This window comes from Thamnophis elegans, chromosome 2 (genome assembly GCF_009769535.1).
Source record: "Thamnophis elegans isolate rThaEle1 chromosome 2, rThaEle1.pri, whole genome shotgun sequence".
In the NCBI taxonomy this organism is placed as follows: Eukaryota; Metazoa; Chordata; class Lepidosauria; order Squamata; family Colubridae; genus Thamnophis; species Thamnophis elegans.
Genome location: NC_045542.1, coordinates 140,900,776 through 140,928,620, shown reverse-complemented (window position 1 = coordinate 140,928,620; position 27,845 = coordinate 140,900,776). Strand labels below are relative to the sequence as shown.

Genomic DNA, 27,845 nt, shown 5'->3' with positions numbered 1-27,845 from the left:
ATGGAACGGGACGGAACAGAACGGAACAGAACAGAATGGAACAGAACAGAACGGAATAGAATAGAATATAAACTTTATTGTCACATTGAATGTACACTAATCGGCATACATTAAAATGAAATTACATTGCATACAACTCTCAAAGAGTCTCCACCTTTAATACAGAGGTGGGTTTCTGCCGGTTCGCCCCAGATCGGGAGCCGGTAATTGTGGCAGGGGGGAGGCTCTACCCACCCGGACAGAAACTTCTGTGCATGCGCAGAAATGTAGTAAGAATAAGCGCACGAGTGAAACAGTAGTAAAATAAATTGAAACTCACCACTGCTCTAATATAAATATAAACATGACAAGATAAACAATTAAGTGCAAAATTATGCATATACCCACATATACTATGGCATGGAGAAACAACACACTCTAGTTCGGATGTATACATGTACATGGCAAGAAAAACGAATCTTGGGAGTTTACAAGAAGGATGGAATAGAGAACAAAGCTGTTACAGAATCTTGAAGTCCTGCTAGAAATACTTCAAAAAACATTATGGAGATGGTAAAACTAATCAAATGAGTCAGATTCCAAATGGATAGATGCACCCTAGGATTGTGAAACAAGATCAGAATCCATACATACTTGGGAAAAAAAAATATTTAACTTCAACATATTTATGAATATGTTCATTCCCATAGAAGTAGATGTCTAAATATAACCTTGTTTTTTAAGGTAATCTTTATATAACAGTTTGAAGCACACACTAATTAATTTCTATAGGATTTGTGTTTAAAGAAAAAAAAACAAGATATAGAAATGTATTCAGATAAAGATTAATAATAAGAACTAAAACTTAGGGCCATTTTAAGAAACCTGTATAGACCTCAGCCGAATCCATTAATTTACATACAACTATTAGAAAACAATATATTGTTAGATTATACAGTCCGATTAAACATTCATCTTATTTGATATGCAATACTTAGACTTGGACTGGTAGATATTTCTCTGATTATTTGCATTCAGTGCCGTAGAATTATAAGAGAATAAAATATGGGCAAATAACAGCTTTGACTCTATTTTTTTTTCAGATGTATTTTTGAGAGATTTTATATAGGTCAAAGAAGAGGAAATGTAACCCGATCTTCTGGCATTGCTCTCATTATTTATTTTATTGGTGGTTTTATTGGTCTGAACCGGTAGGAACCCACCACTGATTGGGACCCACTAGATAGCAACAGGCAACCCTTCTGCCATCTGGTAGATTTCCAGATGTTTTTCAGCCCTGATTTGGTAGCCCTAATTTTGCTTCCAGGTTTGTTTTGAAAATTTTTCTCCAGAATCCTTGATGTATGGATTAAAGGCTTCGTTCCACAGAGCAGTACCTGTTGCAGAACATTATTTGAGAGAACGTTTGTGTAGAAACGACTTAGGGATCATTTTGTAGGCATATGTTTTAAAGGCTCTTCAGAAATAGTTCAATAGTTACAGCATTGATGGTTTAACAAAATCATTGGTCGATGAAAGGAAATATTCATTCACTAGTAACTGGAAAGTCATTTTTAAGAAACTCTTTGGAGATTAAAGAGGCAGAATTTGCCTGCCTGGTTTTTATCCTGTTTCTAAAGAAAGTTGGCTTCAGAAGAGCATGTGTGAAGTCAAAAATATTCAGTCGGTCTCTTTTATAGAATGCTTGGGAATCAACTTAGGTCTTTTTCCTTTGCCAGTTCTGCTTGAATAAAATGGAAACCCAAAAGCTGCTAACTCTTATGCTTAGGCACTTCCAAAATTGAAAATGATTCCTAATAGGTATTCCTGTGCCGCCAAAATGATTTAGCATAATGCGCTGAGATTGCTAAGTCAAAATATCTTTTCCTAAGTGATTTTCTTGCTGTGTCTCTGAATGTCAGAGGGAAAGAAGAGGACATCGCCTGCTGAATATCATTGTCGGTTTAAAAGTTTTACACTGAATAATTCATCCTTAGGAAAGGATGAGCTTTTCTTCATTGCGTAAGTCAGAAAGGCTCAGCAACACTAATCACGTTACACTAAAAGATTTGCACTGGCCCCTCTTTGATGCCACTTTGGCTGCTAAAGCACAGCAACCCATCATTCTGTTGTTTCCCACCATCTGTGTTGATAATCAGCAGACCAGTGTGAATCTCATGAGTGAATCCCCACTAATTCTTTCAATTATTAGACCAGGAGATGTAACATTTGAGGTGCATTAGGACTAAACCAAGTTTTGTTGGCTCAAGTTGCTATGCCCGCTTATTCCATTGCACTGACTGTTGACCATGGAATCCTTGGTGCTCTCTGAGCTTGGTTGTTTTCTTGCAGCTGTTTCATTATCCAACTAGTAACATCATTAGTGTTAGAAGAGAGTGAGGTTTCGTCTCTGTTAACATACAGGTGATGTGCCCTCTAAGTGTTGGTGTTGGTGGTCTTGATTAAATGGTTTAGGATTTCCTGCTTGGGTCGGGGGTAGTGGTGGTGACTAGATGACCTATGACCGTGATGGCGAACCTATGGCATGTCTCCTGAAAGTGGCACACAGAGCCATCTCAAGGGGCACTCCAATCCTCACCCATTACTCATCCGTGTTCCAGCACGCACATGCGCACCGGCCAGCTGGTCTTCACGTGCATGGCAGTGCTGGAACCCAGAAGAGGAACTCCCTGATGTGCATGTGCATGAAAAGAAACTGAGCTTCTGGTTTCTGTTATGTGCATGCTCCTGGCCAGCTGGTCTTTGCCAGAAACTGGAAGACCAGGTGACCAGCCTGCATGTGCATGCTAGAAACTGGAAGCTCAACTGCTCTTCCAGTTTCCAGCACTCCCATGTGTGGGCGCCACGGAGCTCCTCTTCTGGTTATCGGTGTTCTCATGTGCTCCCATTTCTGCAATCAATGCCAAAAAGGTTCACCAACACTGATATATAAGGTCCCTTCCAACTTTGTTTCCATTCCATTCCATTCCATTCTATTCTATTCTATTCTGCCTGGTCTGGTCTAGTCTAGTCTAGTCTCTGATTGGGGTATTGTTCAGGGCATGTGATTGGTGGATTGGTTGTAAGCAATGCCTCAATCAAGGAATGACCATTTCAGGCAATCAATGAAATAATCATCAACAGCCTGATCTAGGAAGCACCAAGAACATTCCCACCAACATTGGTAGGGCCAGTAACTTGTATGTCCACAGAAAGCAAACTCCACTCCCTTCTAACACTGATGATGTTACCTAATGAAAACAAACAAGCTGAGAGATCATCAATGCAACCCTGAGCTACAAATGTTATCTTCTATTGGTGACATTTGACTCTTAGTTAGATACTAGTTTAACATAGGAGATGAATAATGTCCCCCACTTTATGATACAAGTCTGTTAGTGGGCCAAAACAATCTAAACCGCATATATATAACTCTACCCTACCTCCTGTCCGTGGGTGCTAATAGCAATAGCAATAGCAGTTAGACTTATATACCGCTTCATAGGGCTTTCAGCCCTCTCTAAGCGGTTTACAGAGTCAGCATATTGCCCCCAACAATCTGGGTCCTCATTTCACCCACCTCGGAAGGATGGAAGGCTGAGTCAACCTTGAGCCGGTGAGATTAGAACCGCTGAACTGCAGATAACAGTCAGCTGAAGTGGCCTGCAGTACTGCACCCTAACCACTGTGCCACCTCGGCTCTCTAATGGAAGAACAATAAAAATATTGTTACTATAACTGCCAATATCTTCCACCTGAAATGCCTAATAGCTAAGATACTCTGTAGGTTCTGATCCCATTATGGATACAACTGTCATCAACACTCACGACATCACAGTAAGGAAAAGTTATCAGTTGAGGAAACACAAAATATTTCATAGAGCATTCCTTTTTTTAAAAAATGGCTCCAATATTTCACACTACAAATCCAATAAGATTGCCATTAAAAGTTGGCATCCGTGTACCAGACGGAGCATCTCCAAAGTGTGAAGCAGTCCTGGAATGTCTGTTGCTAAGATAAAGTGTGTAATATTTATCTCAATTCTGTTACATTATCTGACAAAATTGGATTAAATGCCTTCATGAACCCATTATTTGAAACTCTCTCTTTGAAGTCGCAGTTTCAGATTATAGGCGGTGGCAAATTGGCATGGTTTCAGGTTAGTGAGTGGTTTGTTTGTGCGCATGTGGCTAAATCAAAATAGCCGGGTTAAGAGAAAAGGTTCAGCTCTTCATCTCAGTCTTACCTCATCGTAGATGTTGTCATTTCTGTCAAAATCACCTGGCTTCCTTGGAAGTACATGGACATGAACGTGCTAAAAAAAAAAAAATCAAAATCAAGGTTAGCCAGAAGCTTTAATACATCAGCTTTTTTTTAATGCTCTCAAATTCTTTCACGTGGCGTTATTGTATTTAATGATCCCTTTTGTAAAGCTTATCTCTGTTTGCCATCTTAATCTAGGGAAGCATCTTTCTGGGTGCCCAAAAGGCAGTTTATACATGACAAATAACTTAAACAAGGGACCCACAGAGTTAAGTAAATAAAAATAGTCTCTCTTCTGAAATGCATGGAGGACAGAGAGAAACTCCATGGTGATGGGGGATTTTGAGATAATGCTGAAAGGTACTGGGGAATTACGAGATGCCACTCTGCATTTCAATTATTATTGAAATGACAGACTATCACCTAGCTGTCAAGTTAAAATGATAAGTATAACTTTTTTCCAAACTAGATCTTTATAAACTCATTTAACTGAGAATGGTGTAGTCTACCGGAACAGTATTTCTCATTTTGGACTTTAAATAGACTCTACGCTTATCAACCTAAGGCAAGGTTCACCAATTCCCACTCTAGATGTTTACAAATAAATGATTCAGACAACTTTCAACTTATCTATCACACTCGACACAGAACAGAAAGTTGATGGAGACAAACATGAGGATGAATCATTATCATTATTAATATGTTGTTGTATGCTGTCAAATCTTCAAACTGCACAGTGACTTACGAAAACATATTATATGCAATTATAATTTCCTCAAAGGGTCTGGATCAGGGATGGGTTCCTGCCAGTTCTAACATCTTCTATAGAAGAAGTTCCACAAATCTACAGTGCTGTTTAGAACCAGTTCCAGCTCCCTCCCCCTGCCCGTCCGGACGTCATCAAGATGAAGAGCGAGAGGAAAAATTCTGGGAGTTGAAGTCCACAAGTCTTAAAGCTGTCAAGTTTGAACACCCCTGGGTTTTTTTAAAGGATTAGGGGTGCGAAGGTCTTGTAACTTGACAGCTTTAAGACTTGCGTTCAAATGCCAGAGTTTCTGAGCCAACATTTTGGTTGCTAAGCAAGAGCGCTGTTAAGTGAGTTTCACCACATTTACAAATTGGCCATGCCCACCCAGTCACATGGCCAGCAAGCCACTCCCACCTGGTCACATGGCTGGCAAGCCACTCCCACAAAGCAGGCCCCACCTACAGAAGAGGTTTTAAAAAAATTTGAAACTCACCGGTCTGGATCATACAGTAAACAACAAAATAACAACTAACTGATAGCAAGCACATAAAAAAATCCAACAGCTAATGGCATGATTACCATGGAGAAAAATCAGCTAATGCAGTTGTTAAGAATCAACATTGATTTGATCGCAATAATCAATCAATCATGGGAACTTGTCACACAGCCTAAATACTCTGTAGCAAAGAGCCCTACAGTATTCTTCCAGACATATCCAAATAGAGTTCATTGCATAGTTGTCTCTGAGGGTGTCTGGTAGAGAATATGGGAGTGAAATATAAGCAAGAAACCCACATTGAAGTGCATATTGGGGGAAAGGAAGTCCTGCTTAGTAGGACTGCGCAAACAGTTGAAGAAACACTTCGCAAAATGCATTGGTCCATGCAGATTGCACTCCCTGAAGCATTGAAAGAATCGAGTCCTCCTAAAGTTCAACACACCTACTTCACAGGCTAATCCCAGTTGTCTGCATGTGCCCATCCAGGCACAACTGCTTTTGCTGGTAACCCAGCATAGCTATTGTCTGTCAGCATGCACATGCTCACTGTTATTAAAGCAGCCAACCCTAAGCTTTCCATGGGATACAAAGACTTTGATCTTTCAAGAAAACAATAGTCATTTCTTTCCATGCCCTTGGGAACAGTGGTGGTATTCAGCTGGTTCCCACCGGTTCGAGTGGACCATTAGTGGTGACCTGCGGGTCGCCCTGGCTCTATGTCATCCTATTTAGCCACATTTTCTAAGCCGTGTGCATGCATGCAAGCCCTGCACCCGAGAAAAGCACATGCGCAGAAGACGTGCATACTCATGAAGTGAGCATGCATGCACATGTGCTCACAGTTTCGGTGCACGGTGAACTGGTGGTGAAATTATGTGAAACCCACCTCCGCTTGGGAAGTCTTCCTTTTCAATGTCTTGGAAGTCCTATTATTCAACGCAGCTGATTCACATGACAATAAAACTCAAACCAGTGGTGGGTTCCTACTGGCTTGGACTGGTTCAGTCGAATAGGTAGTAACTTGGCAACCTGGGTCGCTGGAACTGGTAGCAACCCAGGCCTGCCATGCCCCCGAACCGGTTCTCCTACGGTGCCGTCTTGATTTTCAGTTCTGCGCCTGCGCAGAACAAATTTCATTGCAGAAATATATTTTTCCCTTTTTTAACGTTTTGCACAAGTGCAGACAATTTTAGATGCAAATGTGAAAATGTTTTGCGCTCCGAACCGGCAGTAAGGCTGGCATCAACCCAACCCTGACCCAAACCCTAGTTAGAAAACTCAATGACAAAATATAATGTGTTGTGTTCCATAATATAACCTGTTGTGGCCCAGCAGGAGCCATTGGAGCTGCAAACAGACTCCGATAGTGTGGGACCCTATGAGTCGGCTCTGGAAGATGTGGAGGACCCTGGACAGGGTTCAGACTCCGAGCAGGAACCAGAGAGGCTGGTTGGCCACCAGGAGGCGCCTGAGGCATGAGCAGCAGTGAAAGCCAAAGGGAGTTTGTCCCTGATGTCAGGCCTTGGAGCAGTGGGGAGGAGCTAAGGGAGGTGGTCCCGGATGCCAGGCAAAGATGGGCAGATAAGCGCCAACTATAGAAGATAATTGGGGCCAGGTGGTTGTGATTAGGCTCCTCCTAAGAGAGTATATAAGAAGAGACTTTGGGAGGAGGCTTTTTGCAGGACACAACCATTATACTAAAGCTGGAGAAGCTCTTGTGTGTATTTCCTATCTGTGGAAGTCTGGTTTGCTGCCAGTCTTGTGTTAATTTCCTGTGAATAAATTGTCTAGCAGTAATCTTGTGTCAGCGTGACTCACTGTATGGAGAGGGCTCAGAACATAAATCATAGCATGGCTTAATATTATGGCCTGGTTCATATAAAATGTTGAAATAATGATTGATTTCCCACAATACAATGGATCCCAAATGACCCAATCTCAGTTTTGTAATCTAGCTAGAGAAATGTAAGAAAAGTCTAGTGTGAACTGATCCACATCTTATATGTTGGTATTTAATATTCTAGGTACATCTGTCTCTGTATCTATGTACGCATCTGTCGATTAGCCCATTATGTAGAAAATGAATTATTTCTTTTAAGTCCACATACAAAAATGTTATAAGCACATAAAACACAAGCACAAATGCAAGGCATGCAAAAAGGGGCACACTACACCGAGAAAAATTATTAAAACTTGTTACAAGATACATTGCGACAGGTTTTTTTCTAAAAAAGAAAACATGAAAAACAGATAAAAGGTACTGAATTAAGCCTCAGATAAAATAAATATCTGCATGTTCGTACAAAAAGAATGTTTCCCAAATGGTGTAGAAGAAATTATTAATCAAGATTCTTGGCCAAAAACCATGCAGTTTAAATGTAGAACAATAAGATAAAAGTAGAAAAATGAAATTTTGGCTTCAGCTGCCACCTATGGGGATGGGTGGGTGTTGGTTTATTTTTCAATCGTGTCTGATTCCTGGAGACTGATGGGACAAGTCCTGCAATTTTCTGGGAATTTTTTCACTTTTTTTGGAAAACCACTTTTTCCAGAAGTGATTTGTCATTGCTTCCTTCCTAGGGCTGAGAGAATATCATTGGCTCAAGTCACCCAGCTGATGTTGTGCCTAAGGCGAGACTAGAACTCCCAGTATTCCAGTTTATAGCCTGATGTATTCGGAGGCAAAATAAACTTCAGAAATACTTCCAAAAGTGTGAAGCCAAGTTGCTACTAAGCTTGTAAAAATATTGTATACTCCAAATTAATTCAAACAACACGAGTATTACATTGATTTGCATTGTTTGGAGTTTTTCTATGTACACGTATTATCTGTGTGTTCAGTGATCCAAACTGTATCAGGTTTTAGCACATTTCTATCTGAATTGATATCTCCACAATGAAGTGGATCAATTTATTGAATTGATAGGTGTATTCAGATTGAATCAGGTCTGATTTGCACATTAAGGTAAAGGTAAATGTTCCCCTTGCACATATGTGCTAGTTGTTCCCAACTCTAGGGGGCGGTGTTCATCTATGTTTCAAAGCCAAAGAGTCAGCACTGTCCAAAGACGTCTCCGTTGTCATGTGGCTGGCATAACTCAATGCCAAAGGCACATGGAACGCTGTTACCTTCCCACCAAAGGTGGTTCCTATTTTTTCTACTTGCATTTTTACGTGCTTTCGAACTGCTAGGTTGGCAGAAGCTGGGGCAACTAACGGAACTCACTCGGTTACACGGCGCTAGGGATTTGAACCGCCGAACCGCCAACCTTTCTTGATCAACAGCTCAGTGTCTTAATCACTGAGTAATAATAATACTGCTCAGCGTCTTAGCCACTGAGCCACCATATCCCTCTGATTTGCACTTTACCCCCATCTAAAAAAAAGGCCTTTCTGTTCCTAGACTATATCTTTCTCCTTTCTTGGCTGAATGAATCACTATCCCAGCCACAGTTTGCAAACCAGAAAAACAGAACATGCGTGCTATTTGTATCTGAAATCAACACAAATTTCCAAATATTATTTCCTAGCTGTTTTTCTGGCTGGAGGTCACAGGAGGCTCTGTATGCATCAATAAAATTTAGAGTTATCTAATGTTTGCCTCAGCTGGGCAAGATCAGCTTATGAAGGTCATTTGCTCATTGGAATATAGATCAATTAATGGAGTTTGGGGCGTGATATTTTACCTTTTTGTTATTATGACTAACATCTACACTTTTTGGCATAACTATGGCTAAATTGCCCAACATGAAGGTAAAGATGCTCTTTTCTATTTTAAGCTTAAAAATGGTTCTTTTGAGCTAATACATCAGCGATAGTGTTCTGATCGTGTATTATACTAATACATCACAAGAGCGATAGTGCTCTTATAATGTATTACCTTAATACATCATTCCCAGCATCATGCCTTGATGATATATTGCTCAAACACATTGTGAGCTTAAAGCCACTTGTTGGTACCCTTGGGCCCTCATTTACACACTCACGTGGAAAATTAAAGATTCATTGAGGAAAAATAGCAGATAAAGTGATGTTTATATATTGATTGTAAAAGTGGTAGTAAATAAGAATCCACCAAGGAACCTTTAGTTTATCATTGGCCCTACTTACACAATTAATGGAGTTTCTTCTTTGGATGGTTAGGCTTCGGTACACTATTAAGTTGTTCAACTTTTAATTGAAATTGATGATATTTTAAGGGCATATATGAATATCGTTTAAGTTGTTACTGCCCAAGCAGCTTCAGAAGCTTCTGCTCAGTGGTGAAATTCATTTTTTTTACAAGCAGTTGTGTGGGTGTGGCTTGGTGGGCATGACAGGGGAAGGATAACTTTGTTTCGTAGATTTGCACAGGTGTAGATATTCTGGTCTTGTTCTATTCGGGTCTTTTCCCGTGTAAGATTGAGATTGTCTTGGCAACGTTTTGGCGAGGTCTCACTTGCTATCTCAGGCTTGTGTTTTCAGCTTCCTGTTTGTGTGAGTAAAGCGTGGTTGAGCTGCCGTCTTTCTATAAATCTTTGGGGTGTGTGTGTGTGTGTGTGGTGGAAGTGCTGGCTTTGTTTCAATAAGTGGATTGATTGGTTTCTATCGTGATGGACTCTTGTGATGAGCCGATTGACAGATAGTGGAAGCTGTTGGCCTTCCTCCCATAATTGGGGCCTTACCAGGGGTTGTGACACTAATATATACCTTCGTCCCTGGCTTCAGCTGATAAGGAGGAGAACTTGCGGCTATAATGGCTAAGACGTTTGGCCTAAGATGTAATATAGCACAGGTTTGAATCCCAGTAAGGGTATGGCTAGCTGAATGAGAGTTAAATAGCTTGAAATAGATCTATACTAGTCTTCCTTTATTTATTTATCAGCACAAATAAAACACACCACACACACACCTATACACACACACACACACACAAATATAACAAAGGCAATGGTAAAAATATTGGGTTTCTGTCGTGATGGACTCTTGTGACGAGCCGATTGACAGATGATGGAAGCAGTTAGCTTCCTCCCATAATTGGGGCTTACCAGGGGTTGTGACTCTAAATATATACCTTCTTCCCTGGCTTCAATGATAAGGAGGAGACCTGTGGCTTAATGGCTAAGACATTTGCCTAAGATGCAATACAGTAGAGGTTCGAATCCCAGTAAGGGTATGGCTAGCTGATGAGAGCTAAATATTTATTTATTTATCAGCACAAAAAACCACACAAACATATATATATATGTATGTGTGTGTGTGTGTGTGTGTATGTATGTATGTATGTATGTATGTGTGTATGTATGTGTGTGTGTGTATATATATATCCCTGTTTCTTTCTAATATTTCTGGAGTACCCTCACTAACACTGTTATAATAGCACAATGACTATAACTCTTGCCGTATAGAAATGTGTTGTTAAGTTTTTTGCAGCTGTTGACATTACTTTTTTCCCCTTTCCCTAAGTGTCCTATTTCGCCCTTTCTGTGTGGGGTTTTAAAATCCATTACTCCAGAGTTTCATCATTTTCCCAGGTACCTACTAGCTAAGTAGACATTTCCCCATTTCCCAAGTAGCCCATAGAGTTTAAGGATGTGTTTTCCACACAGTTCAATCTATGATGCCGTTTCATCTTGAAAGTCATAAAAATGTTCCCATTTTTGTGCAGAATCTTGCTTTATGATCCTAGCTTACAGAAGGGCAATGACAAACATGACAGGAGGATTTTATTACACACGTTCAGGGGAGGGAAAAGATGAACCATTATAGTGCTTCTAAGTGAAACTTAAACTCTCTCCAATGTACCATTTAATAAGGGGGAAATCCACGTTGTGTTGCAAAGTGAACCAAGTAGCTTCTCTTAGCCCCCAATTTGATAGGGTGGCTTTCAAAAAGCACATCTTGTTTTCTTGGTTAGGGTTCAGATATAATTATATTAAAGGAAATCATAATTTTTGAGCAATGGGGTGAACTATTTGTCCTCTGGGAAGCTGGATGGAGGGCTCCTCTACCAAATGTGTTATTTAAGTGTAGATTGAAGCTTCCGATGGATCATTAGGATCTGTGTTTTTCAAGGTATTTAAAAGCAATTTTCTATTTCTTATTCATCCAATTCCAACAATCCAAGAAGTAGAGCTCACGCCAGAGGTGGATTGTTCCCGATTTGGCTCAGTTCGGCTGAACCGGTAGTGGAATTCAGGCCTGGGTCGCAGAACCGGAAACGACCCAGGTGTGCCATGCCCTCAAACTGGTTGCCTCGCTGCTGCTAGACTGCTGCCATTTTGGATTTTAGAGACTTCGCATGCGCAGTTCATTGTAAATTATTCTGCGCATGCACGAAGAACAATTTACATTGAACAATGCATGCATGCACGGGTTGCGATCCGATAGTAAGACCCGCATCCACCCACCCTTGGTTCACACTAAATGAAACTGTCACCAATCAGTCAGTATTTGTCTCTTTATGTTAATAGAGGATGGGAGAATTTATTCTCTGCGAAGACATTTATCATAGTATATTTTATATAGAATAACGTATACTTGGTGAATCCTATTTTCTTTCTCCAACCCCTGGTCATAGACCAACACCAGTCCATGGCATGTCAGAAACTGGGCCATGTCCCATCTGTGGGATGCAGGCAGCATGCTAAACCACGCCCCTTCGATCCATGGAAAAATCAACATGGAACAAGTGCCCAAATTATTGTGGGCCATTGCCTTAGAACCTGTGAATATCTTCCACTGGTGGTTCACTGTTGCTATTTACAACAAATGGGTTGTGTGGCCTTTTTGGGTGGCTCTTGTTTTGTCTTGTTGTTTTTGAATCAGCGTATCTATCATCAATAAAAACAGCAGGGGTCTGATTGCAGAGGTCCCAGGCTGTGGGCGTGTGCAAATAATTTGCGAAGGTTAAGAACAGAACATACATAATAAACTGAGTTCTCCCTACTGTTCCTGTAATAGAACCAGGAGAGAACAGCAAGAAGCAATTACAATCTGAAGTGATTTCCTCTTCCTTTGCTTTCTGGAGGAAAATAAGGATGAAAGGAATTAGACAAAACAGCAGAATGGCGTAATAAGTGCCATGCAGAGGCAAACATCTGGGAAAAGGAAACATAAGCTTCTTTCTAATTTGCCTTACATTCAATCAATAATCAAGGCACTACTTTTTCCTTTGGTGCCATTGTTTTAGCCCACTTCTGAAAAACACACAAAGGCATGCCCAACACCAAGAGGTCAGCGTTGCCAAAAGAGTAAAATGTGCATAAAATTCTGCCCTACAAATATTGTTTTGTAAAATAATCATATAAAATCATCCTGAAACAGAAAGCCAGTCAAATAACTTTGGGAGGAAGGAAGAGGAGAAGAGAGGAAAGGAAAGGCTCTTTCTGTAAGCAATAGAGAATGAAGGCCTGCATATGGCTAATGATATGGGTGTATAAACGAGTGAAAACTGGCTTTCAATTCTCATAACTTCCTATAGAGCAAAGAGCAGAAAACCAGAGAGAAAATCATGTGCTGGGCAATGTTCAGCATCAGAAATTTTGACGTATTCAGGTTGAAAAGTGTATTGGCTTTCATTCCATCTAAATTTAATTCAGGTTAAATTAACTAAATCTTATTTATCAAATATTTCTATTCAGCACTCAGCTACAAATTTTGGAAGGGATTGGAAGACCTCCTGAGTGGGGCTCTCCATAGCGGGCCTGAAACAACAGCTTGTGACTTTTTTTTATTAATTCTTGAATGCACTCAAAAATGGCTTCTTCCATTTGAAATAATCATTCAGGAAAGTATCAGAAATTGCCAATTATTTTCCCGATCTTATGGAAGCATTTGTGTGAATTTAAATCAAAAGTAGGGAACCCATCTTTGCAACAAATGCTGCATTGGCTGCGATTTTGGCAATACAAATATGGACTGTTTGGAGTTGGGGTCCTGTTGATTCTAAGGACTAGAAGAGAACATTTTACCCTGGGAGAGAGGCATCCTGCTCTTCAACCTTACCCTTGACCTTACCCAAAAAATTCAGTCCACTCTTTGTGCCCTTTAGAAAAACAGAATTTAAAGCCTCCAACCCCTCAAAAATCAAACTGTAATTTGAATAATCTACACAAAGGACTTCTCATCTCTCATATTTATATGATCCAAAGAAAAACATGAATCAATAGGGCCGTCTTATTGAATTTTTAATTTGCTTCTTAAATAAAAGAGGTAAAACATTCAAGAAGCAAACCTGAAACCTGTGCCTTCCTCATTCAGTCAAATTAATTAGCAAAATGAAAAGACTTTGTATTTCAAAGGGCAGGTTCAGAAACTCATTCAAGGAAACACTTCAAGATGCAAATTAGAATCAGCCGAAAAGTTGAACTGCTAAATTCTAAAGTTGTCAATATGGGAAATTTGTTAGCATCTAAGTTCATTACAATCCAGTGTCAAGAGGTTTTGTACTATTTTATCATGGTTAGGTTTGAAATGTTCCCATTGTACAGGTAGCTCTCGACTTACAACCACAATTGAGCCCAAAACATCTATTTCTAAGCGAGACATTTGTTAAATTAGTTTTGCCCTATTTTCAATCTTTCTCGCCAAAGTTGTTGAATGAATCACTGCAGTTGTTAAGATAGTAACATGGTTGTTAATGCTTCCCTATTGAGTTTGCTTGTGTTAAGATTACAAAAGGTAATCATAGGACCCCCAGGATATTGCAACCATCATGAATACATGCCAGTTGCCATGTGCTCGAATTTTGATTATGTGATCATAAAGATGTTACAATAGTCATAAGTGTGAAAAACCTGTAAGTCATAAGTCACTTTTCCCATGGCCATTGTACAATGGTCACTCAATGAACCATTGTAAATTGAGGACCACCTGCAATGGGAAAAATCTTGGCATGAAAAAGACAAGATCTTTCTCCCCAAAAGAAAGCTGGAAAGCAACTGGGATTGGAATCTACAAATACAATGAAGAAGGGGCAGGGGTGAGATTCTACCAATTTGGACCAGTTCAGGCGAACCGGTAGCTCCGACTATCACCTGGGAACAAATCGGTTCATGCCAACTTTGAAGTGGGTCCACCACCACCCCTGTGCTATACTCACCTATATTTCCTTTTCCAAAGCCCAACTGATTGGCGTGGCAGAGTGGATTGCCACACCTCATCTGTTTTCCTCACCAGCAGTAATGCAGAAGGTGAGTTTTCAGTAAACTGAGCACAGCACACACTCAGCAAACTGGTTGTTAAACTGGTAGGATCCCACCCCGATCCTTTTCTCCCCAATCTTGACACAATGTCACAATGTCAAGATTGGGGAGGGGGGAGAAAGAATATAAGGAATGAAGTGAAACCAGGCAAGAGAAAGACGAGCAGCCACTTGGCCATAGGTCATCTTTATCAATACATAGTGACCATTTTATCATATACACATTTTATCATGCACACATTACCTAAGGCAGGGGTGTCCAAACTTTTTGCCAGGAGGGCCAGATTTGGTGAGGTGAAAATGAGGCCGACCATTCATCCTGGCATTCTTTGAACCATTAACATTAATGTGCGGTGAAGGAAAAACACCGGCCAGTGGGGATGAGTGACAGGGTGAGCCGGCGGGGGAAGAGGCTGCGGGCTGCTCAAAATTTGAAAACGGGCCACAATTGGCCCCCGGGCCGGACTTTGGATATGGCTGGCCTAAGTGGAGAATAGGAGAGAGATATAGATTGCTTATATAATTTACTTTGCAAAGTGTGAACTCCATCCTTTCTAAAGCCAGCTTTTCATAATGGCTCTTTAAACTTCTCCATCAAATTCATGGGAAAATAAATTGGGTTCATGATTTCTCTGAAGTTCTGCATGGAAGGAGACTTGTTCAAAATGTGCCTGAAGAAAACAAATCCGCTTTAGCTGTAATACTTTTCCTCCTCCCCCCCCCCCCAAAAAAAAGGGGAACTGAGGGAATTCACACCTAATATCTTCCCTTAGGATTTCATAAAAACCTGAAAGGTGGCAGATATGAAAAAGCTGGCTGAAAGAAAATGCAGGGAAGAAAATGATGTCTCTGGTGCGAGTTTCCTTCTTCCATCTTCAAAGTCAGAAAGACAACTATCTAGCCAACCTTTGTATATCCATCTCCTCATTTTATTCCTAGATAAAAGCCCATTGGTTTTATCACAATCCCAATTCCTTAATTTATGATGTAATAAAAGGTTTTAAAATAAACATTTACTCCTTGAAGAACAAATATTTGAATGATGTTCATGAGGGGAGTTAGGCATTCTGAAGCCAACCATAGCTTTTGTCAAGCTTTTTCCTTGTGTTAAATGAGATCATTACCATAATCTCCACATTATTGTTTAAACTTCCTTTTAGGAGTATTTTATTTAATAGAAAATATGGGTAATATTATCAAAGACGCTCCCTCCCTTAAAAAAAAGAGAGAATCATCAAATTGTTCTGTTAAAGGGATAGTAGAAGCTTTTATGTCTCTTCAGAGACATCATAATTACAATATGAGGGATTTCTAATTATAATTTTTGCTCAATGCTGCTCTGTGCTCTATTTCAGAGACAAAGAGCATATGTGGAAGATCAGTAAAAAGTCAAAAATAAAGATTAAGAAAATGTTATTTTTCTACCTTATGAAACACAAGATGGCTGCCATCTCTTCTCCCACAAAAGAAATTTTATTGACTTCATAACAACATGGGATTTAAAATCTAATTGGAAAGGTTGAAGGCAAAAGTAATGAAGGAAGTCAAAAATGAGAGAAAATTAGATCTTTTGTGAAAAAGTTATGAAACTGCAGGAGAGGAGAACAAAAGGAGTTTTCTGAACATTACAAAGATTCATAAGAAAAGGGGGATAATGTTTGGATGCTAGACAGTAATTCAGCCTAAGGAAGAAATTGGTACAGAATGCAGGGATTGTATAAAAGAAATCTGACAAAAAAAACAAGTGGATATGGAAAGGTAAGATTAAGTGTGCTGGCAATTTAGCTGTTCCTTAATCACTGATTGTTTGAAAAGTTCCTCAAATTAAGGTTAGCACTTATTGCTGTCAGTTATCTAAAAAGCCCCTTAGATGACAGATATTTTTTTTACTAACCTTAGAAATGCAACAATAGTAAGATAAGAAGAAAGAACAGCTGTTTTCAGAGAGTGTAATGTGTTTGACAAATAATTGCCATGGCAAAACAGAACTAGTATGGTTTTCTTCTGGTAATTTAGCCCATAGCTAATCTAATTTGATGGACAGGCAGGATTACTTTCAATACAGAATCTCGTCAGAGAGGGGCTGGAGGTCATAGCCCAATGGTGGAATGTAGTTTGGCTGCTCCAGTGACATAAGCCATGATGTAGCAATTTAGAATATAATGAATTTTCCAGAAGATGTGGGATAAGAGAAGAGTACACAAAAGACAGAATTTATGGATTTAACCTTCAAGAAGCTTCTTGAAAACAGTTGTTCCTACTTTTGTTTCCAGAAAAGAGGACTATACTCCAATAATTTCCTCAACACAGAGAAGTTTTGCAGGGAATTGATAATCTTTTGAAAGGAATCATTAATTGATATCAGTAGGCCATACCAAGATCATTATTCAAACCATGATGAAACACTTTCCACAATCTACTTTGCTCATTGAGATGGGCTGAGACAAACAATCAAATTTTAGCCAATTTGGAAGGAGAGAGTGGCAGGACAAAAGTTGAGACAGAATTTTCCCTTGTCTTTTGTATTAGGGAATACAACTTAGTAGGGTTTTCTTGGAAGTCATACTAGATGGCAGGCACAACAGACATTTTAAATATGAGCCAGCAGTGTGCAGCAGGTGCCAAAAAAGCTAACACAGTTCTAGGCTGCATAAACAGAGGGATAGAATCACTTGTCTCCAGAAGTTGTGAATGATCCAACACTAGAAGTTTAAAAAAAGATATTGGACAACCATTTGTTTGAAGTGGTGTAGGGTTTCCTGCCTAAGCAGGGGGTAGGACTAGAAGACCTCCAAGATCCCTTCCAACTCTATTCTGTCCTGTCCTGTTCTCTTTTGTTCTATTCTATTTTCAGGGAGAAAATAGCAACAATTTTGCAGTTTTCAAAGAACTTCAGTCTTTCCCTCCAAATTGTGCAATTTCTCAACAACTGGGGTTAATGGTATTATTAAAGAAGAGTTTAGTCCAGGACTAAAACAAGCAGATAAATATCATTCTCCCTTTCTGGGTGTCCCATTACAGCATCAAAGTCCTGTTCTTCTTTTGTATTTTTTACTTTTAGGAAGGAAGGAATATAATCTATCACCCGACATGATACAAATCCATTTACTGTAAATACGGAAAGTCTATAGCTGACATTTGAAACTATGGACAACTATATACTTCTTCTTCTTCTTCTTTGCTTTCATATTTTTTTTTCTGGAAATTTTCTGGTTTGATTTGCGGAATTATACTTTTTAATTGATTTAAATCTTACCCAAGCCTTCTCTTCCTATTTTTCATAAACAAATTATAAACCTCCAACACCTGACAGTGGCAGGAATCATTGCAAATCTCCAGCTTCACAGACGAAAAAACACAAAGCCTTTAGCCTTGTAATCATCCAACAGGAAATACAAAATTTCTCAGGCTCATGGCAATATTTCCAAAAGATCAATATTTCCTTAGAGTTTGCAAATATCATCGTTTCAGTGTGGGCCATGGGCATGATGAGGCTAAAACCTGCCATTTACACTAGGCTGTCTTAAGTTATTTTTCTTATGTACCTGAAAAATGCTACACTACTTTCCACTCAACCCGGTGCCCTGCAGATACCTTGGGATTATAATTCCCAACATTTCTTGCAATAAAAAGTGATGAGAACTCCCTAAACATATGAACAGTTTCTGTGCTGTATTTCTGAGTTTGCATTGTGATCTCAATGTTTTGGCTGGTGCAGCGAGATCTTTTCAAAATTTTCTATTCTAAAAGGAGCAGATTGCAGGCGTTTTATTTCATTTCATTTCATGACAAATTTATGGGACTAGGATAAAATCAAAGGTTCAAGTGAATCAATTTTATTTGATCTCAACTCCTCTCGTGCTTAAGGATTTCTCTTCCTTTTCTTATTTCTGACATCATCACTTTTTTGTCTTTTAGTTAAAAGCACTAGAAATCACGGTCGCCTGTTTTGACTTGCCTTAAAAACTGTATTGTAACTTCTCCAGCTCACTTTCTCTTTAACTTTGAGTCCAAGTGAACAGGAAACCAGGATGGCCACACAAAAAAAAAATACAATGGTAATTAACAGAAGAGAATATTTGTAGCTCAGGGTTGAACTGTGAGGTTCATGGTGCTTTCTGAGCTTGGTTGTTGTTTTTTTTGCAGACAATTATATATAATTAGATATAATTATCCAATTATATCTAGGCCAGGCCACTCAAGAGACCAAACAAATAGGCCCTTCCTCCCTAAAGCAGAGGGCACAGAACTTCAAGGTCAAGAAGAAGTGGTTTGTCTGTGACAAGTAATTATTAATAGCATCCTCCAATCCCAGATCCCATTGCCACTGTCAGGCAGGCCTCATTCAATATCCAAGAAAGGAAACCTCCAACTCCAATTAGTTAGAGAAAAGGTACTTTTACTGAATATGAAATGAAAACAGTGAAAGTGATGCAAGATCTGAGGCAAAAAGGTGCGAACTTGTACATATCAAAAGTTACCCAAATCCCTCCGACCAGTACCCCCGGCCCAATCTCCAATTTCCAATCCCCAAGGGTATCATGTGGGGTGCATCTTCAGTTGGCCTCATTCAGCTGGTATGCAGAGACAAACCTAAACAAGGACCTTCAGGATGTGCAGAAGATGGTGAGAACAAAACTCCCTTTTTCGAGATGTCTCCACCAGCATACTTCCCCTCCCAAACACCATGTGCCCCCTCCCTCCCCATCACTATGGCAGCCGATAGCAAGCAAGCGAGATTGAGGCTGACAGCCACTCTCTGACAGAAAAAAAAAATCTAATGTGACTATCACTGTCACATAATTAATTGGGTAGTACATGGCTGCCATGGTCACAATGAGCTCCTCAGCCATCTTTGACTCCAGGCCCAGAGAAGGAGGTTGGAGTACTCCAGAACCGTAAGTCTAGGAAATGCCACTACCTATTTGCCCCATAGTCAAGTAACTTGGACAGGGCTGCTGCTACACTGGAAAGGGAGAGAACAAGCAATAGACCCAAATTGCAGTGTATCCTTATGGCTCCAATTCATAAACAGGCATTGCAAATAATTTTCTAATATTTAGTATATCTCCCCTACAAAGCTTTACCCTGAAGCTACACTGCTGACAACATTGTTCAAAGCCTGAAGCTGATTTACAACTATAGTAGCTGCACCGGGACAATTGTATGCCCTTGGTGTTCTCTGAGTTTGGTTGTTTTCTTGCAGACACTCCGTTACCCAAACTATGATATCAGCCGTGCTAACACTGCTGATGTTACCTAATTTGGGTAATGAAACATACTCAAGAGACCAACCAGGCTCAGAGTGCACCAAGGATCCCTCATTTCAACCCTGAGCTACAAATATTTTCCTTTGTTGACCTAAGATGCCTATTTTCAGGGTCATGCAAAGTGTAGTCTTAAACCTGGGTGGAGCTTTCCAAAACAAACATTGTTTGTTATATTTGGTTGAGATATTTGGAAACCAAAAGAAGGTATACCTTATTTTCAAGTCCACTCTTAATTTCGCCATCTTCACATTGCACATCTCTCCCACCCACCCCCTTACAAGGAATTCATTAAGTGAATTCAATTCTAATGAGGGGGGGGATTCCCAGAATTATGCTGGATGCGTACTACATGTTTCTCTTTGCCAGATGAAACTCTGAGTCCTGGAGACCTTTCAAGTGGTGCTTACATCCAAATGTCCATGTACTGCTGAGCTAAGAACCATCTGGACAGGAGGTGAAGAAAGGTAAGTAGCAAATGAGTAATTCCCAATGTCATTTAACCTTTAGAATGGATGTTTTGTATGCCCTTTCAGCCAACAGAAAGCGGTAACCAGCAGAAGGAGACACGGGGATCTTATATTTAATGGCCATTTAGTGGACTGCTGAGACTTTTGGTCTGCATCTACGTTGGTTGAGTTCATTAGTGTAATTAACCAACAATCAATCTTTCTCAATTAGTTACACAAAAATAGCCACTGTTAGGATCTTTGGAGGCAAAAAGAGGGATGGGGCTACTTTTTCTGCTTGATTTCACATCGACTCTTAAAACACAGGCATGGAACCTTAAGTCACCAGAAGCCAGCTTCCTTTAAAACACCACAATTTAATGAAAATGAGAATGTAATGAGAAGCGAAACAACAACAACTACTACTACTTCTTCTTCTCCTTCTCCTTCTTCTTCTTCTCCTCCTCCTCCTCCTTTCTCTTCTTCTCCTTTCTCCTCCTTCTTCCTCTTCTTCTCCATCTCCTTCATCTTCTTCTTCTTCCTCCTTCTGTTTCTTCTCCTTCTCCACCTTCTTTCCTCTTCCTCCTCTTCTTTTCTGTTTCTTTTTCTTCTTTTTCTTCTCCTCCCCCTTTTCCTTATTTCCTCCTCCTCCTCCTCTTCTCCTCCTCCTTTCTCTTCTTCTTCTTCTCCTCCTTCTTTTTCCTCCTCCTCCTCCTCCTTCTTCTTCCTCCTCCTTCTTCTGTTTCTTCTCCTTCTCCCCCTTCTTTCCTCCTCCTCCTCCTCCTCCTCCTCTTCTTCTTCTTTTCTGTTGTTTCTTTTTCTTCTTTTTCTTCCCCTCCTCCTTTTTCTTATTTCCTCCTCCTCCTCTTCTTCTTCTCCTCCTCCTCTTCTTCTTCTCCTCCTCCTTCCTCCTCCTCCTGTTTCTCCTCCTCCTGTTCCTCCTCCTCCTCCTCCTCCTCCTCCTCCTCCTCCTCCTCCTCCTCCTTCAAAAAAGCAATCCAGTTGCCTTTTGGAAAAATGTTTGAGAAAAATGACGTGGATGACTGAAAATTTCCACAGAGTGCAATTTAAAATGCATGGATGAAATGTACAAAGCCCAGCCAAGCTCAGGGATGCTTCTGTGTGTCATAGGATCTTTATACTATATCCAATTCTGTGGTCTCACATGAGCCATAAGCAGCACGGTTTCCACATAACCTCACAAGCACTTGCCTCCATTACCATTCACATACAATCCTACATTCCACAATATTACCAACTTTCCTTGTGAGTCAGTGGTGGGTTCCGGATCCCGTTCCAACCAATCATCCACATGGATGTGTACATGTGTTTTACTGTCCAGCAACACCTCCGCGATGCTCCATCTGCTCAGTGGAGCATCGCACAGGTGCTGTACACGCCATGCGTATGCACGGAAGTGCTAAAGACTTTAAAACAGACAAGGAGCGAGGGCAGGTGGGTGCACCCTCTGGAGCACCATACTGGAACGGTAGCCGATGCTGTGGGCAGGCTCCAGGACACCGTACTGGGGTATACCACCTGCAACCCACCACTGTTGGGAGTAATGCCACAAATTTGATAAGAGAATTAATGTAAGTGTGTGAAAATGTAATCAACAAAAAGCTTGAAAGAAAATTGGTCACTCAGTTTGGCTATTCATAGAATCACAAAGTATAAATTACCATTCAGGCCCCCGGATCATACTGGTGGTTATAATGTATCATATTCTGACTTTTGAAGGGATTTATATATTTATTAAATTTATTTTCCATCTGTCTTTCTGTCAAATGATTCTGGATGGATTGATATATTTTTTAAAAAAATTCTAAATTTTATGTCTGGGTCACTAGAGCCCAGGTCCTTCATACGTTTCCATAGTAAATAAATAAATAAATCCCCATATATATTTTTTAAATTGATTTGTCCCAAAGATTGGAATTTGCATTAGCTATAGAAGAGGACTGAAGTCTGCAAAGAAGTGTCTGAAGGATCTGCCAATGGAATTATTGGAGGGATAATGATTTGGACGAAAGAAAAAGAACCAGCAAGATAAAAGAAGAAAGATAGAAGAGAGATGATTGGCTGGGAGAGATGACCATATTAAGATTTTAATACATTCTCCTGCAACACAGCATTTGATTTGTACACAATGGTATTCAATTACTTACTGGAGACTCAATTTGGCACATGGCTCTGGCTGATTGCCTCGCTACATGCAACACATGTTGGTCCTCTTAATCACAGCTTTGATAGATTTCTAGGTGAGGAATTGTAAGTTCTCCAGTAGAAGAAAATTAGCACTGTATATATAATATTTTGATAGAATTTCTGAGAATTGGACACAATTGAACGTGTGTGTGTGTGTGTGTGAGTGTGTGTGTGTGTGCATCACTTTTTAATATAAATGATAACCTGCACTGCTTACCTTTTTTTTAAAGGACACAGCTCATTTTAATATACATTTTTATCAGGTGGGAGTACTTCTGTGAATATAGAAATATCGGTGAATATGACAAGAGCTGGTAGAAAGAATTCATTACAAACTGAACACATTCATTTCACTTTATTTCTCACCCTAAAACTGATATGAATGTTCAAAACAATATTCAGTGGTTCCCCAAAATGGAAAGTCACATAAATTAAAGTCTCTTACAAGGGGTAAAATCAGGGTAGGAGAAATGAGACTCAAAGGGCAGAGACAGCGGGAAGAGGAAGGATTAAATAGCCCATGCTGCTCAACTTTTCTGCCTTTTCTGTTCCTAATGCTGTTTTTGTTTCTCTTTGAAATAGAGCCAAGGTTCTGCTTTACTATTCCACTTCTTCTTCTTCTTCTTCTTCTTCTTCTTCTTCTTCTTCTTCTTCTTCTTCTTCTTCTTCTTCTTCTTCTTCTTCTTCTTCTTCTTCATCATCATCATCATCATCATCATCATCCAGACATTTGCATACAAATTGCTACAGAAATTCCATAAACCTCTAAACATGGTTTCTGAAGGGATGAATTCATTGTCTTGCTTTAAGTCAGAGATGCAGCTGTTCCCAAAACAGCAGTCAGATGCTGAGAATCTAAAAAGGGGATGGGCAGAGATCACCAGCAGAGGGCTAATAAGTAGATATTGTTCCAGAAGCCTACAACTGAAGGCTTTAAACCTGAGCTGTCTTATTCCAGGATGGCAGCCATGACCCGTGTGCCACTTATTGGAAAAGTCTTGCTCTTGAATAGCATAACACTTCTTCAATAGCCTGACACCTGCCCTCTCTCCTCTTCCACCCATCAGCCTCCCTTTCCTTCGCTCTTCCTCCGCCAAGGTAAAGGAATCCATCACAATCACCCACAAATCAGCGTACACATAAAACTGGTGAAGGGCACTTCTGCCTAGCATTCAGTCAGACTCTCCCTTCCCCATATGAATGTTGTGGCCCGCCAGCAGCCAGTGGAGCTGGCAGCAGAGTCAGAGGGTGAGGAGGTTGAGGAGGAACATGGAACAATCCTGGGGGCTGAAGAAAGCTCGGATGAGGGCTCTGCTTCGGAGGCAGAGCGTGAACTACTCAGCAGTGAGGCAGAGGAACAGCTGGAGCCTGTTCCCAGTGTGCACATGTGCAGAGCTGCCAGAAGACGAGAACAACAAAGAAATCAGAGTCAATGTGGGAGTAAAGCCACACCTTGGAGGTGATTGGCCCCTCCAATAGGAAACAAAAGAGGAGCAAACAGGAAGGGGGTGTTTGCAGGAAACACTTCATTCCTTTGGTCGTTTCAAGAGTGAAAAGTTCTGTTTGTGACTAAAAGAGACTCTGTGTCAAGTGTTGCCTTGCCTTGCGTTTAGAAACTAGTTATCTGACAGCTCGCCAAGTGAGATAAGGTTTGTGTTGATATATATTCCTCTGAAAGACTGTTTGCCAATCCTTGCTGACTATGAATGAAAGGAATTCACAGCAGTGTAAATAAAAGAGGTTTTACCTTCTTCCTAGGGCTGAGAGAAAGTGGCTGGCCCAGAATTATCCAGCTGGTTTTGTGCCCAAGGCATGAGTAGTGTAAGAAGAAATCAAACCTGTCCCCCCTGTTATCCCAAATAAAATATTAGCCATAAGATAAAGCCTCAGAAAAGCTGAAAGACCTAGACACTAATAAAAAAAACTGCCTGAACCCCATTCCACATCCCAGCCAGACACCTAAAGAACACAGTGTAACAAGAAACTAACTGCAGATGCCTATATTTAAGGAGATAATGAGCTTATTGAAAGAGGAAGTCAACTATCTAGAGGGCTCCATTCATAAGGAAAGCAAATACTGCCTGTAGAAGACCATTCAAGACAATGATATTTCGAAACCCCTTACAGCAATTTTGACAGCTAACAAAAGCAGAGTGATAGGATTAGAGCAAGCAGCCGCTCACTCAAAAATCTAACACAGGACATAGCCACCAGTCACAACAAGAATTACCCAACCCTCTTTCAGAGCACAAAGCCCATATTGCACATATCCCAAACTTCAAAGTTACAGAAACTATAAAGATCCATCCACTCATTCAGCCATTTGCCCAGCTGTCCCAGAATCATATGTTGGTGGTTCTGTACTTCAATAAACCAACTTTCTTTCTAATCAGCCTCCATGTTATTTCCAGCATCTTTCTCCGAGCTTGAAACTGAACCAAATGGATTTTCTTTCCAACAGTAGAATCCCCCAGCCTACTGGCTTCTACCCTGATTGCCTTAACAGGTACCCAAACCGGCAAAAGGAGAGCAATGGCTCATGAGGTTAGAATGCTGGGCTGATGATCAGCAGGCTTTGTTCAAGATCCATTCGTGCCGTGGGGCAGGGTAAACTCCCAACCAGTGGTGGGATTCAGCCAGCTCGCACCTATTTTGGAGAACCAGTTGTTAACTTTCTAAGCAGTTCAGAGAACCGGTTGTTGGAAGAAATCTCATTTTGTTTTTTTCCACTTTACAGGGCTAATCCTGTAAGGAAGGCAGGAAGGAAACATTCTGGTGTTGTTTCTAATCTAATCTTTATTGCCCTGCTTACAGAAACTGCCTCTCCGGTTAACCCTTATTACATTGTAAAAGCTAAGGCAAAGCGCCCATCGACGTGAATGATGTTGAATTGGCCACGCCCACCCAGTCATAGACCACCGAGCCCCGCCTTCCCAGCTGGTCATTAGGTCGAAGAACTGGTTATTAAATTATTTGAATCCCACCACTGTTCCCATCATATGCTCCAGCTCACCCAGCAGTTTGAAAGTGGGCAACTGCAAGTAGATTAATGTGTATCATTTCGGTGGGCAACTTCACTGGGACACAAAAAGAACCACAACTGGGTGTCCTCCAGGCAACAGTGATATCACGGGTAAATCCTTTTGCCACGTGACATGGAAAAAAATACACAAACTGGCTCTCACAAAACATAATAAGTCTTAGTCAGAAGGCATACTAAGCTACAATATAATCAAGGTTAAATCTAACCATCAGTGGTTTACAAAAATGCTGGAAAAAGTCATTTACCCAAAATGCATGCACTGATATAGCCATTTTCCATTTTATTTTATTTTTTTGGTGAGAAGAGCACATTTGCAAATTGATGCAGACTGGGTTGGAATTTATTTAGTGTCAGGAGAATGAGGATTGAGAATGAGAATAAGAATGAGGGCTAAATCAAAAGCCCCAAAGAAATGTTTAATTCTTATACACACACATACACAACAATTATGAATAATATAAATATAATTTGCATTAAAAGAAGCAAGGGCACCAACATAATAGCAAGTGGGCATTTTTAGCAGAAAGAACGGCCTGAAAAAGAACCTCTATTATTGCAAAAACACTTTTTTACACAACTTGCAGTCATATATTTCGACCTAAACTGACCACTCAGCTTCCAGCAGCTACACAGCATGTGCCTTTGATCACACCTCTGCAGTGCACATTCTAGCTTAACCCACAGATCCATTAAGAAATAAACTACCACCTATATACAGCACATGTCCAAAATATAGACACTTTCAAATAGCACGGGAATGTGGCAACAGGATGCTAGTAAAATCCTCCTTTACACATGAGTTTCTTGCTGGGCATGATTTGAGTTATTTTATTGCTTTATAAGTCAAGGTAGCAAACATATATACGTAATACTCATGCCTACTCCTATTTTCCTGACAACAATCCTGTGAGGTGGTTTCGGCTGAAACATCATTTATCTATCATCATTTAGGTGATGATAGATAGATAGCTACATAGAATAGAATAACAAAGTTGGAAAGGACTTTGGAGGACTTCTAGTACACCCCCCTGCTTAGGCAGGAAACCCGACACCACTTCAGACAAATGGTTATCCAACATCTTCTTAAACATGTCCAGTGTTGGAGCATCCACAACTTCTGGAGGCAAGTTGTTCCACTGATTAATTGTTCTCTCAGGAAATTTCTCCTTAGTAGATGATAGATAGATAGATAGATAGATAGATAGATAGATAGATAGATAGATAGATAGATAGATAGATAGATAGATAGATAGATAGATAGATAGATAAAGATGATAGATGATAGATAGATAGATAGATAGATAGATAGATAGATAGATAGATAGATAGATAGATAGACAGACAGACAGACAGACAGACAGACAGACAGATAGATAGATAGATAGATAGATAGATAGATAGATAGATAGATAGAAGAGGGAGTGATAGGCTCAACATTACTCAGTCTGTTTATGTGCTTAAGGCAGGATTAGAATTTACTGTCTCTTGATTTCTAGGCTGTCAGACTAAGGAAAAATGCAGTTTCTTTAAACAGCTGCTGTTCTGTGCAATGTAAATTCCTCCACTACAACCTCTGGACTCCAGATCTTCTTCTTTTCATTAAGTCCTGATCACTGCTCAGCCAACGTTTGGTACCATAGAGCACTACCAATACATTTATTAACCCTCGCCTTTGAACTTTTTACTATCTGCCACAGGTGGCTGTCCGTGGCCATTTATTTACTCATTGGTAACTTATCCTGTAGCATCTTCATAGCATTACCAGGCCTCCACTGAAGTGATGTAAAGTTTGTTCCCAAGATTGTTATTTTGGCACAATGATAGCTGGAACATGCTATCAATCATTTGTGGGGAAATGACTTGGATATTACACGTCACCCACATGCAATAGTGGTTTTTCATCAAAAGGGGAAGGTAGACTTCTAATGGGCTTTTCGTTTATTGATGCACTCTGATCCTATTTTATTTTATCCTGCAATATTAATGTCTTATTGATGTTCTATCATCTGTTTAGTTCCTCTAATTAATCACTTGTTTGCATTGCATTCAATCATGGCTTAAGTGACTTAAGTTATATTCTCAACCAGCAACTCTAGTAGGAAAAGAGAGAAAATTATCTGGCTTTCACTCTCCCTACCATCAGTTCTGCTCAGTGGTGGGATTCAACTATTTTTACTATCGGTTCTGTGGGCATGATATGATTT

The 27,845-nt window shown here is 40.1% G+C and overlaps 1 protein-coding gene across 1 annotated transcript in view; it reads right to left on the bottom strand.

Annotated features, from left to right (window-relative positions):
- The window catches only part of FHIT (fragile histidine triad diadenosine triphosphatase), a 992,634-nt gene that overhangs the window by 166,123 nt on the left and 798,666 nt on the right, over positions 1-27,845 (bottom strand). Inside the window, exon 5 of the mRNA XM_032211734.1 lies at positions 4,227-4,295. Within this exon, the coding sequence (XP_032067625.1) occupies positions 4,227-4,295 (69 nt within the window). The remainder of the gene's footprint in view (positions 1-4,226; positions 4,296-27,845) is intronic.